This window comes from Gorilla gorilla, chromosome 1 (genome assembly GCF_029281585.2).
Source record: "Gorilla gorilla gorilla isolate KB3781 chromosome 1, NHGRI_mGorGor1-v2.1_pri, whole genome shotgun sequence".
Classification (NCBI taxonomy): domain Eukaryota; kingdom Metazoa; phylum Chordata; class Mammalia; order Primates; family Hominidae; genus Gorilla; species Gorilla gorilla.
In genome coordinates, this window is record NC_073224.2 from 155,770,493 (window position 1) to 155,785,071 (window position 14,579).

The window sequence follows — 14,579 nt, forward strand, 5'->3', positions numbered from 1 at the left end:
ACCTGAGGGTTTAGGGCCTGGCTTGCCCAATCTGTTGCTACCATCACTAGCAGCAGTGTGTACTGCCTGGGAGCCTGAGGGTTGGCCTGCCATCACTATTACAATCGCTTATGCCACACATGCTGCACAGGAGACTAAGGTCTCATCCATATGCCCAGCCTACCACTGCCACTGCTGGTACCTGAGCAAGCCACATGGAGGCCTAAGAATTGGCCCTTGCAGACCTGCTAAAATTGATGCCAGTGCATGGCCACCAGGGGATCAAAGGCAGGTATGCTTGGCCTGCTGCTACCACCACTGGGGCCTGAGGTTCAGGATGCCTGGTGTCCCTGTCCCCAGCAAAGCCTCACCACAGGCTACACCAATAATGCGGCCTAAGCCACTGAGGAAATCGCAGACACCCACTGAGGCTAATTACAGCTGAAGAAATCATAGAGACTACACTACTGCATGCACCCAGAATAAAAGCTAAACTGCCCAACAAACCAACATGATGATACATCCACAGAAAAAAGTCTTACCCTACAAAAGCCAATCCTAAAAACTGGAGGAAATGACTGTTACACCAGATGTGGAGATGTCAACGTAAGTATACAAGAAACATGAAAAAGCAAAGAAACATGACACCTCCAAAAGAACATAATTCTCCACCAACAGATTCCAATTAAACAAAAAATGATGAAATGTCTGAAAAAGAATTCAAACTAATGATATTAAAGAAGCTCAGTGAGATATAAGAGAACACAGACAAACAATACAAAGACATCAGGAAAACATTCAGGATATGAGTAAGAAATTCAACAAAGAGAGATAGCATAAAAAAGAACCAAACAGGCCGGGCATGGTGGCTCACGCTTGTAATCCCAGCACTTTGGGAGGCCGAGGTGGGTGGATCATGAGGTCAGGAGATCGAGACCATCCTGGCTAACATGGTGAAACCCTGTCTCTACTAAAAATACAAAAACTTAGCCGGGGCATGGTGGCGGGTGCCTGTGGTCCCAGCTACTCAGGAGGCTGAGGCAGGAGAATGGCGTGAACCCAGGAGGTGGAGCTTACAGTGAGTCGAGATCACGCCACTGCACTCTAGCCTGGGCGACAGAGCGAGACACCATTTCAAAAAAAAAACAAAAAAACAAAAAAACAAAAAAAACACAACCAAACAGATCCATCCCAGAACTGAAGAATTCAATGAATGAAATGAAAAATACAACTGAGAGCTTTGACAATAGACTATATCAGGGAGAAGAATTGAGGACAGGTCTTCTGAAATAATTCAGACAGACCCACCAAAAAAAGAATAAAAAATAAAAATGAATGAACAAAGCATACATGACATAGGGGACACCTTAAAGCAACGAAATATTCAAATTTGGGGTTTTCCAGAAGGTAAAGTGATGGGTAATGACATAGAAAAATTCATTTAATTTAATAATAGTTGAAAACTTCCTAGTTCTTTTAAGAGATTTAGAAATCCAGATACAGGAAGCTCAAAGATCAAATAGATACAATCCAAAAAGGTCTTTTCCAAGACACACTTTACTGAAACTGTCAAAAGTCAAAGACAAGACAGAAATCTAAAAACAGCAAGAGAAAAGCATCAAGTCACATATAAGGGAACCTCCATCAGACTAACGTGGATTTCTCAGGGGAGACCCTGCAGTCCAGGAGAGAATGGGATGATATATTCAAAGTGCTAAAAGGAAAAAAACAAACCCTGCCACCAACGATAAACTACTAGACTAACCAAGAAACCTTTCCTCAAAAATGAAGGAGAAAAAAAGTCTTTCCCAGATAAGCAAAAACTGAGGGAATTATCACTCTTACAGCAGCCCTACAGGAAATGCTTAAGGTAGTCCTACATCTGGAAGTGAAACAATGATATTTACCATCATGAAAACAAGAAAGTGTAAAAGTCACTGGTAGGGAAGACACATAAATGAGAAAGAGAAAGGACTCAAATATTACCATTACAGAAAACCACCAAACTATAATGATAAACAATTAGAGAGAAAGAAAGGAATGAAGGATATACAAAGCAACCAGAAAACAATTTTTAAATGACAGGAATAAGTCCTCACCTATCAATAATAACTTTAAATGTAAATAAATCAGATATCTACTTAAAAGATATGGACTGTCTGAATATATAAACATAACATGATCTAACTATATGCTGCTTACAAAAAAACTCACTTCACCTGTAAACACACAGATAGACTGAAAGTGAAGAGACAGAAAAAGATTTCATACAAATGGAAAACAAAAACAAGCAGGAGTATCTAAATTTATATCAGATAAAGGAAACTTTAAGTCAAAACAGTAAAATGAGACAAAGAAGGTCATAACATAATGATAAAGGGATGAATTCAGCAAAAGGATATAACAGATATATATGCATCCAATACTAGAGCACACAGATATAGAAAGCAAATATTATTAGATCTAAAGAGAGAGACAGACTCCAATACAATAATAGTTGAGGACTTCAACACTCCATTCTCAGCATTGTACAGATTATTGAGAGAGAGAATCAACCAAAAAATTGGACATAAACTGCACTGTAGACAAAATGTACCTAGGAGACATTTACACAACATTTTATCCAATAGTTGCAGAATACACATTCTTCTAATAAGCACATGGAACATTCTCCAGGATAGACCATTTATGTTAGGCCACAAAACAAGCCTCAACAAATTTTAAAAACTTGAAATCATATCAAGATTTTCTCAGATCCTGATGGGAAAAACTAGAAATCAGTAACAAGAAGCACTTTGGAAACTGTACAAATAGATGGAAATGAAACAATATGCTCCCGAATGACTATTGGGCTAATGAAGAAATTAAGAAAGAAATAAAAAAAATCTTAAAGCAAAGAAAAATGAAAACACAATATACCAAAACCTATGGAATATAAGAAAAGCAGTGCTAAGGGGAGGTTTATTGCAATAAACACCAAAAAGTATAAAGATTTCAAATAACCTAATAACGTACCTCAAGGAACTAGAAAAGCAAGAACAAACCAAACAAAATTAGTAGAAGGAAAAAAATAATAAAAATCAGAGTACAACTAAATGAAATAGAGAAAATTCATACAAAGGATCCTCAAAATGAAAGGTTTTTTTTTTTAAAAAATAACCAAAATTGATAAACTGCTAGCTAGACTGACGAAGAAAAAAAGAGAGAAGACCCAAGTTAACAAAATCAGAAACGAAAAATATTTTACAACTGACACCACAGAAATACAGGAGATCACTGGACACTATCATGAACAACTATATGCTAACTAACTGGAAAACCTAGAGGAAATAGATAAATTCTTGGACACATACAACCTACAAAGACTGAACCAGATAGAAATAGAAAATCTGAACAGACCAATAATGGGGAACAGATTGAATATGTAATAAAAAGATTCCCATCAAACATTAAAGAAAAGCCCAGGGCTGCATGGCTTTACTGCTCAATTCTATCAACCTTATAAAGAAGAACTAGCATCAATTCATCTCAAACTATTCCACAAAATTAAAGAAGAGAGAATTCTTCCTAACTTATTCTATGAGGCCAGCAGTACTCTGATACAAAACCAGACAAGCACACAACAAAAAAAGAACACTACAGACCAACATCTCTGAGAAATACAGACACAAAAATTTTTAACAAAACACTAGCTAACAAAAATCCAATAACACAACAAATATATAATACAACATGATCAAGTGGGATTTATCCCAGGGATGCAAGGATGGGTCAATATATGCAAATCAATTAACACGATACATCACTTTAGTAGAATGAACAACAAAAATCATATGATCATCTCAATAGATGCAGAAAAAAGCATTAGATAAAAGCCAACATCCCCTCCTGACAAAAACTCTCAACAAATTAGGCATAGAAGAGGCATTACTCAACATAATAAAGGTCATATATGACAAACTCACAGCTAACATACTGAATGAGGAAAAGTTGAAAGCCTTTCCTCTAAGAATTGGACCAAGACAAGGATGTCCACTTTCACCACTCCTATTCAACATAGTAATGGAAGTCCTAGCCAGATTAATCAGCGAAGAGAAAGAAATACAAGGCATCTAAATGCAAGGCATCTAAATACAATGCCCCTCCTTTCAGATGACATAATCTTACATATAGACTCCACCAGAATATTCTTAGAACTCATCAAAAATTAAGTAAAGGTGCAGAATACAAAATGAACATAAAAAATCAGTGACATTTCGATACACCAATAATGATCTAGCTAAGAAAGAAATCAGTAATATAATTCCATTTATAATAGCTACAAAAAAATAATAAATAAAATACCTAGGAATAAATTTGACCAAGAAGGTGAAAGACCTCTACAAGAAAAACTACAAAACACTGATGAAAGAAATTAAAAAGGACAGAAACAAATGGAAAGACATCCCATGATCATGGTCATGAATCAGAAAAATAAATATATTAAAATGATCAACTAGGCAAAGAAATTTACAGATTCAATGCAATTCCTATCAAAATACCAATGATAGTCTTCACAGAAATAGAAAAAAAAAATCCTAAAATTTGTATGGAACCACAAAAGAGCCTGAATAGCCAAAGGAATCCAGAGCAAAAAGAGCAATGCTGGAGGCATCACACTACCTGACTTCAAAATATACTATAAAGCTATAGCAACTAAAACAGCATGGTAGTGGTATAAAAACAGACACAGAGGTCCGGGCGCGGTGGCTCACACCTGTAATCCCAGCACTTTGGGAGGCCGAGGCGGGCGGATCACGAGGTCAGGAGATCGAGACCATCCTGGCTAACACAGTGAAACCCCGTCTCTACTAAAAATATAAAAAAATTAGCCGGGCATGGTAGTGGGCGCCTGTAGTCCCAGCTACTCGGGAGGCTGAGGCAGGAGAATGGCGTGAACCCGGGAGGTGGAGCTTGCAGTGAGCCAAGATCGCGCCACTGCACTCCAGCCTGGGCGACAAAGCAAGACTCCGTCTCAAAAAAAAAAAAAAAAAAAAGACACAGAGACCCATGGAACAGAATAGAGAACCCATAAATAAATCCACATATTACACCTAAGTGATTTTTGACAAAGGCATCAAGAACATACAGTGGGGAAAGGACACTCTCTTCAATACATGGTGCGGAAAAACTGGATATCCATATGCAGAAGACTGAAACTAGATCCCTCTCTCTCACCATATCCCCAAATCACTCAAAATGAATTAAGTACTTAAAAATAAGGCCCCAAACCATAACAATACTAGAAGAAAACATACGGGAAATTCTCTAGAACATTGGTCTAGTCAAAGATTTTATGGGTGGGGCATGGTGGCTCATGCCTGTAATCCCAGCATTTTGGGAGGCTGAGGCAGGTCAGGAGTTCGAGACCAGTCTGACCAACATGGTGAAACTCTGTCTCTACTAAAAATACAAAAATTAGCTGGGCGTGGTTGTGGTCACCTGTAATCCCAGCTACTCGGGAGGCTGAGGCAGAAGAATCACTTGAACCTGGGAGGTGTAGGGTGCAGCGAGCCGAGATTGTACCGTTGCACTCTAGCCTGGGCAACAAGAGCGAAACTCCAACTCAAAAAAAAAAAAACCTAATAAACAAACAAAAAAGATTTTATGGCTAAGTCCTGAAAAGTACAAGCAACAAAAACAAAAAAAGGCACATTGGGCTATATTAAATTAAAAGCTTTTGCAGAGCAAAGGAGACATTCAAAAGTGTAAAGAGACAACCTGTTGAATGGGAGAAAAAAATATTTGCAAACTATTCATCCAAGAAGGGACTAATATCCAGAATATACAAGGAACTCCAATAATTCAGTAGCCAAAAATAAACAATCTAATTAAAATGGGTAAAGGATATGTGTACACATTTCTCAAAACCAGACTTACAATGGCCAACAGGTACATGAAAAAATGCTCAACACCATTAATCATCAGGGAAATGCAAATCAAAACCACAGTGAGATATCATCGTACCCAGGTGGAATGGCTATTATCAAAAAGGCAAAAAACACCAAGTGCTGGAGGGGATGTGGAGAAAAGGGAATTCTTATACACTGTTGGTAAAAATGTAAGTTAGTACAGCTACTATGGAAAACAGTACAGAGATTTTTCAAAAATCTAAAAATAGAACTATCATACAATTTAGCAATTCCATTAATCCAAAGGAAATCAGTATATCAATGCAATACCTGAATCCTCATGTTTATTGCAGCACTATGCATAATAGCAAAGATATGGAATCAACCTAAGTGTCCTTCAACAGATGAATGGGTACAGAAAATGTAATATATATAGGAATACTATTTGGCTGTAAAAAAAGAATGAAATCTTGTCATTTGTGGCAACATGGATAGAAACAGATCATTCTGTAAAGTGAAATCAGCCAGGCACAGAAAGACAATATCACATGTTCTTACTTACATGTGGAACCTAAAAAAGTTGATCTCTTAGAGGTAACGTATAGAATGACAGCTACCAGAGGCTGAGAAGGATGTGTGTGTGTGGGGGGGAAGGGATGAAGAGAACTAAGGTACTGAGAACAAACATACAGTTAGACAGAAGGAATAAGTTCTAGCATTTCATAGCACAGCAGGCTGGTTATATTGTATATTTCACAACAATATATTATATATTTCAAAGTAACTGGAACAGAAAATTTGAAATGTTCCCAACACAAAGAAACGATAAACGATCAAGGTAGTGGATATGCTAAATACCCAGCTTTGATCACTACACATACTACGCATGTATTAAAATATAACATGTACTTCATGAATATATAAAAATAGTATGCAGCAATAAAAATTTAAAAAGTTCAGAAATAGACAGATGTATATATTAATTTAATATTAGTAAAGGTAGAATTTCAAATAAGAGGCCAAATAAGAATTATTCAATAAATATGGAGGGGACAACTGGTTAATTATTATACAACAACAAAAAATAAGTTAGAGTTCAGAAAGCACTAAAAGAAAATAGAAGTTCAATAGATACACTTATTGTGGAGTAGGATTTTTTTTCTTCTTTCAGAGACAGGGTCTCAGCTCTGTAGCCCAGGCTGGAGTGCAGTGGCATGATCATGGCTCACTGCAGCCTTGACCTCTTGGGCTTAAGTGATCCTCCTGCCTCAGCCTCCAGGGTAGCTGGGACCAAGTGTGTGTTACCACACCTGGCTAATTCTTTTTTATTTTCTGAAGAGATGATGTCTCACTATGTTGCCCATCTAGTCTTGAACTCTTGGCTCAAGTGATCCTCCCACTGTGGACTCCTAAATTGATGGGATTACAGGTGTGAGCCACTGCACCTGGCCTGTTTTAAAACAATTGTATAATATGGCAGTAAGTCACTCAGATGTAATTATGTAGTATGTAGCAACTGTGAGATAAGAGACTGAAGGAAATGGTAAAGTGCAAGGTTGGAGGAGGTAGATCTTAACTGGCTACTGAGATCATAGGACTGAACTGCAGTGATGAAGAGCACAGGGAAAAAAAAAGTAAAAAGACATATATCAAATACTAGGTTCTATTTGGATGGTGGAATTATGATAATTTCAAATTCATTTGCTTAATAAATTACCTGGTTATAAGTATATGAAACATATCTCAACCAGAAAGGAAAATGGAGCCTGGGCCAATCCATCTAATCTTTCTCACCAAACTGCTCTTCCTTTTGTATTCTCTATTCAAATTCAAATTTTAAGGGTGATAAAACTGATGCTTTAGAGAGGTTAAATCGTTTGTTCACGATCATACTGCTAATGATTGGTTGATCAGGGATTCAGATCAATGTCTACCTAACACCACAGTTCATTCTCTTTTTTTGCTGCCTTTTGAGACAGAGGCTTCCTACTCCCAAAATGCTCAAAGCATACAAGTTAAGAAGATGATACACGTAAAATTCATGAAAATCTTGTGAAACAATTTATTGTTTAGTGGTTTGGAGTTTCATTTTAAGAATCATGTCAAAAGGACTTTAAAGGGATAATGTGACCTGGAATTGAGAATCTGAAGAACCTGGGATCAAATATAGGTATTATTTAGCAGCTGCATGATTATGTTTAAATTAATTAACCTCTCTGAGCTGATTTCCACATCAGTAAAATGGGGAAAATGGTATCACTTATTTCACAGGATTATTTTGAAGACTGAAAAGAGAAGTTATAGGGAGTTGCTTTTATTAATTATACAGTATTGCATTGGTGTTAGCAAATTTAGAAAAAATATAAAAAATAAAGTTTTTTATGAGATCTAAATCTATTTTAAAGTGCTATCAATCTTGTTATTGACTATATAACATATCTATTTGCGATAATAATGCTAACAGCCATGATTCATGAACTTAACAGAGAGTTTCTGGATCCCTCTAGTGAGATAGGCTGTATTGCATTCACATTGTTTTGGTCTGGCTATATTTTCTTTTTGCTGCATTTTAAAATTCTTTAATTGTTTTGTTTTTGTAATCTTTATTTATTTATTTCTTTCTTTGAGACAGGGTCTTGTTCTGTCACCCAGGCTGGAGTGCAGTGGCATAATCACAGCTCACTGTAGCCCCAATCTCCTAGGCTCAAGTGATCCTCCTGCCTCAGCCTCCCAAGTAGCTCGGATTACAGGGATGAACCATCATACCCAGATAATTTTTGTATTTTTTGTAGAGACGGGGTTTTGCCATGTTGGCCAGGCTGGTCTCAAACTCTTGAGTGAGACTCAAGCAATCCACCCACCTTGGCCTCCCAAAGTGTTAGGATTTCAGGTGTGAGCCAGGGCACCCAGCTTGTTACTGTAATCGTTTGTAAAATATATAAATTAGAAAAACTGTGCTTTTAATACTTAATTAGAGCATTAATTTTTTTTTCCTTAAGGAAACTCAATCATGTAGTTGCACAGCATTATTAAAGATGACATGTCTCTAAAACATTAGAAGTTTTGGTTTTATGAAAAAAAAGAAGAAAAAAATTAAATATATTCAAAATGAAAACACTTTATTCATGCAAATTATCTTTAAGCATGTAAGAAGCAAAATGAGAGATAAAGGTAATTCAGTGCAGCAAAATCTTTTCTTAAATGTCTCAAATTATTACAAAAGTGAAATGATAACTGCTATCAATTAATATACTACTGTTACCACAACTGTCATACTGGCAACTTGTGTAGCAAAAAACAAAACAAAACAAAATACTAGTTTCTTTTAAATATGCTATAGTTTAGCTGGAGTTTCTTCTCTATTTTATTATGGTGGTATAATAATGCCAGCGATTAACTTGATCTATACTTATATTCAAGTCTTCAAGTTGCCTGAATTTCTAACACTAAGAATCCCTTTAGCGAGCAAAGAGTCAAACAAAAGACCAAACAAAACAAATCTCAAAAACTCAGGTGCAAAGTTATTCTGAATTTCCACATTTCTCACAGTATATACTTTTACATTTATTTATACGACCATCTGACTAATCTCCCTGTCCCCTGGAAGTATAAGCTTCATATGGGCAGGAATAAAGGTTGGTTTTGCTCATCATTGTGTTCTCAGCACCTTGCAGAATACCTAACATACAAGCAGGGACCTGATAACTATTTGGAAAAAATCTTACATGAATAAATAATTGTTAAAAGGAAAAAAGTAGTAACTTCAGATAATTTGCTTTGACCTTCCAAAAAAGCATGAATTAAAACCCCTAATTTGTATGAATTATGTTCAAATTAGCTTTGAACATAAATGGATAAATCCTTTATCAAATGGATAAAGGAAAGCTGTATCTCTAAAGAGAGACCAATATGCCACCAGAAGGTGAAAATGAAGACTAACAAGGGATGAAACTAGCAATTTAATGTTATTATATATCTGGCACATGCCAATTCTGGATGGGCAACTACATTTATTTATATATCTTCCTAATGTGGCTTCACATCAGTTTTGAAAACCCTTAGGACATTGTCTAATATATAATTTCCACAGTTTTGTGAAGCGTAACAAGCATAGATAGGAAAAATTTAACAAAGGAAACATTTCAGGTTGATGGTCAAAATAGCATATATGCTTTCTTTTTAAGCTAGGTAAGGCCAGGTGTGGTGACTCATGCCTGTAATCCCAGCTCTTTGGGAGGCCGAGGTGGGCAGATCACTTGAGGTCAGGAGTTCAAGACCAGCCTAGCCAACATAGTGAAACCCTGTCTCTACTAAAAATACAAAAAAAATCATCCAGATGTGATGGCATGCACCCGTAGTCCCAGCTACTCGAGAGGCTGAAGCAGGAGAATCACTTGAACTGAGGTGGCGGAGGTTGCAGTGAGCCGAGATTGTGCCACTGCACTCCAGCGTGGACTACAGAGTGAGACTCCACCTCAAAAAAAAAAAAAAAAATTCTAGGGGGAAACTCATTTTTAAGTTATGGGCTGTAAAGTACTTTAGATCCTGCACAAGATTAATTCAAAAGGTAAAAAAATTAAAACTATGTGTTAAGTTGAAAATATCTCCACCACATATAATTTAAACACCAACTTTAAAAAAGCTTTTAAATTAAAAAAGAAAGTCTCACCTTCCTCTGGTAAATAGCAATCCAATCTGTCGTGGCAAACCACTTGTGAGTTTTTATATCACTGACACCATTCTTTAGATTTCCAAATCTCTTGGTCAAATCCACCTGCAGCAGGTTCCGTAGAAGGTCCTTGAGATCTGAACTGAAGTGGGATGGGAATCGGACCTACACAAACACACCATTTGGTAAAACACACATTCTAAGACTCATGATATTTCTGTTTTGATTTCATAAAGTTTTTTTTTCAAGGCAACAAGCCATTATATAAACAAAAATATGGAGCGATGACCTTCACATACTTTTAACTACATGTTACAGTCCCCACAGTAGCCATAAAGAAGTGAATTACTTGGGTGAATGAACTAAACCTGTTCTCTTAGGGCCTTGCTTTGGTTATGATGTCTTTAAGAACATGGAGCAGTCTCCAGAAAAATGTGCACACCTACAGAACTTTTGCAAAATATCAGAAAGTTCACCTATCTTTAAGAGCAATCTCTTTGGATCATACATTACAAACCTGTGTCCCAAAGATATATAAATTTAACTTTGTAATATAAATAGAAGAACCAGCATATGAAGGAAATCAGTATGTACATTTTGAAGAGAGATCTATCAAAAAGGAAGTCTAAAAATGGTTGTAAAAACCCACACTGCCTTTCACAGTATAGGAAAACATTTTTCATTTATCAGAAGTTGGCTTTTAAAAATAATTCTCCTATTATGCAACAGTATAAAAATGATTTAGACTGGTTTAAAAGCATTTTTCTACCTACTAAATTGTGAAGACTTTACAATTACTAGACTGGCCTCTGGCCTTAAAAACAAATGGAAAACCCCCAAATAAGTGAAGATTTTTGGCACTCGATAAGGTTAAAGTAACATTTATAGGAGACCTAAGTCTATTTTTCATTTTGTTTTGTTTAAACACATTCTTCTCCTCTATACCAATCTAACTTCTGGTTATTACTGTTTCATTGATATGGGTACCTAAAAAATTAAAATGGGTACCACCAAAGGATGAAGGAATAGCTGCATCTATGCCTCCTTATTCTTTTTTGTCATCACTACCACCTCTCCACTATCCTTTCCAGCTTGTGTTCAATCCCTTTCATTACCCTCTTCCCTGTCATACATACATATGTATGCACACATGTATGTGTATACATATCTGGATTATTACAGCCTCAACTACAAATTGATCATAGCACTTTGTAGAAAACACTTTAAAGGGTTAAGAGGCGCATCCCTAAACTCTCTGCATTCTTATTTTGTTTCTCTACAAGTGCTACCACTACAAGTACTACCACCACTTCATAACTTACATAGTGCATCATTACATTACCTCAGTTGCTCTTTATAATACATTTATTTATTCAACTATGCTATAGTATTTGTGCATATTTCTGTCTCCCCCAGGCTCTGAGCTTCTGAGGGAAGGTATTGTGCCATTTTTATTCTCAGTATTTATTAGACTATTTCAAATACTGTAGTTCATCCATTTTACAATTATTTATTGAATACCTACTATATGCCAGGCACTATTTTAGGTGCTGCATATATAGCAGTGAGCAAAACCAGGCAAGTCTCTGATTTCATGTAACTTACATTCTAGTTGGATAGGACAAATTCAGTGAATATGGTATTAACTCCATTTTAAAGATGGAGAAACTAAGATTCAGCAATGTTACTGGGTATAGCTTCCCCAGTCATCAGGCCATAAAGTGGCAGAGTTGGGACCAGAAATCTACTCATGATTTATAGCTTCATGAATTTTGCTCTTTATTACGCTGTCTTCAAATATATAGACTCCTTAATTTATATTCTAACTTTCTAAAAGCTCAACCTAGACATACATTCTCATGTTCTCAAAGTAGAAGTTAAATCATCAGCATGCAAAGACAGGTTTTATAGTAAAGTTAAATTCATAACCATAGCTTTTGACTGCCACTTTTGTGCTAGTCTATAAGTAAATTTTTTCAAAATCTGGTCCTAGGACCCATGCACATCAGAATAAACTGGGAAAAGGATAAAAATGTAGATTCCTGTGGCTTGCCTCAGATGATGGGGGCATTGGGCCTGAAAATCTGAGCTTTTATCTCCAAGGGATTCATATGTACATAAAAGCTTGAAAAGCACTATTCTCAACTCTGTTCACTACTTTATGCAGAGGTTTTATTTTCTATGCTAGTAAAAGATCATAACATTTTAAATGTAAATAATACAGTACTGTAAATTGAAATCATTATCATACCAGAGGAAAACTAATATTCTATCAACAACTAAAGACTATTTAAAGGGTTAATAGTTAATAAATGACCAGGATTTAGGCTCAACTCATATAAATTAGCAACTCAAAATCTCATTTTTGCAAGGCCCTTTATTATCCTAGATTATGAGCAGTTTTATGTTCTAAAATAATAAGATATGTGAACTTCTACCTTCTCTAGTTTTATTCTTGACACAATGGTTTACTAGAAGCTAGGCATTATGCTAAACACTTTCTGTAATGGCTCATAAAATCCAAAACATAGGTATGATTATTATCCAAATTTCATAGGTAGGGGTGAAGCAATTGAGACCTACAGAAATTATTTTGCCTAAGATTACAGAGCTAATAAATAGTAAAGGTGTAATTCCAAACTGGGTACACTGACTTCAGGGTACTTATTTTTAATTATCTATTCTCCTTCCATGATTCAATAACCTAAAAATAGTCATTATCAGGAACCTTCTAAAAGACTGAAATTTTCATCTTAAAAATATTTTGCTGCACATTTCCTCATTTACCTAGATGAAGTAATAACTAGAGAATAAGGGGTTTTCAAAAGGCACACTGTCTACTTTAAAAATAACATGACATTTTTCCAGTGGGTATGTTAGCTCAGATTTTTCCAGTGATAAATCTAAACTTTATTTAGATTCCAAAGAAATAATTTATTTGAAGTACATCTATATTTGTTTAAGATTAAATTTGTGTGAACTGTTCCATGGTAATGTACCAGTTATCTCTTTCATTACGTTCAGATGGCAGACAGTAATGTACTACATATAAATTATCTTTGGAATTCAGGTAATATGCAGTGGAATGCATGAAAAATAAAATCATCTAAATAATGTAATTTTTTATTTTGGAATGCAAATAAAGTGATGGTCTTGAATGTGTGTGTGTGTGTGTGTGTGTGTGTGTGTGTGTGACAGTGGAGTGGTGGTGGGTTGTGACAGCAGATATCAGAACGATTTGGGAACCTTTTCAAATCATAAACATATCCTCCTCACCTCCATATCACACCCTCTTCCCCAGAGATTCTCATAGGTAGCCCACACTCTCATAGTGGTTCATGTTAATAATGGGAATCCATCACATATTTAAAGTATTTTGGGGGAGAAATAATGAAAGTCATTGTGAAAGTATTTTTTCCCATGATTATTCTGAAATTTAACCTGAAATGTAATTTCCTTGTTGACTGAACTTTTCAAAGAGCCATGTTGATTTATCAAACTGGAATTAGTGAAAAACAGAAAATAACTTCAACAAAATTGTTTTAAGTGTACAACCTTTATTTGTAATACATCAACCTGGAGACACTAAAGATTTCTATGATGGGAAGAGTGACTATCTAATTTTTCCTTTAAAACTACACCAAAGGGTATTACTTTTATCATTATCAATTATAACTACTATAGAAAGTGAAATCAGAATCTTCTAATATTGGAGCTACAGGGAGCTTAGTTTAATTGAGTCTAAACTCTCATTTTAAAGATAAGGAATCTGAGCTCCTGTGAGGCTACCAACTCCGTTAGTAGAATTATTGGGAAAATAACCTAATCTTCCTGACATATACCTATGAGCTTTCTGCCAGTCCAAGATAGGCAAATAATGTGAAAGTAAATGTAAAGAGTCAGATATTGAAAAGAGAAAGTCTAAAATCATTAAGCCATTAGGTCTGAGAGATAAGGTTATGGGAAACTGGCATCATTTAACATGGAAGAGGTGTTTGTACAACATAAAAGAGGTGTTTGTGATATATACACTTCCCAAC

At 35.7% G+C, this 14,579-nt stretch overlaps 1 protein-coding gene across 8 annotated transcripts in view; it reads right to left on the reverse strand.

Annotated features, from left to right (window-relative positions):
* The window catches only part of PRKACB (protein kinase cAMP-activated catalytic subunit beta), a 162,322-nt gene that overhangs the window by 14,010 nt on the left and 133,733 nt on the right, over positions 1–14,579 (reverse strand). For all 8 annotated transcript variants that reach the window (XM_019022068.4, XM_063697409.1, XM_004026034.4 and 5 more), the window contains one exon: positions 10,540–10,704. In XM_019022068.4, coding sequence (XP_018877613.1) covers positions 10,540–10,704 — 165 coding nt within the window. The remainder of the gene's footprint in view (positions 1–10,539; positions 10,705–14,579) is intronic.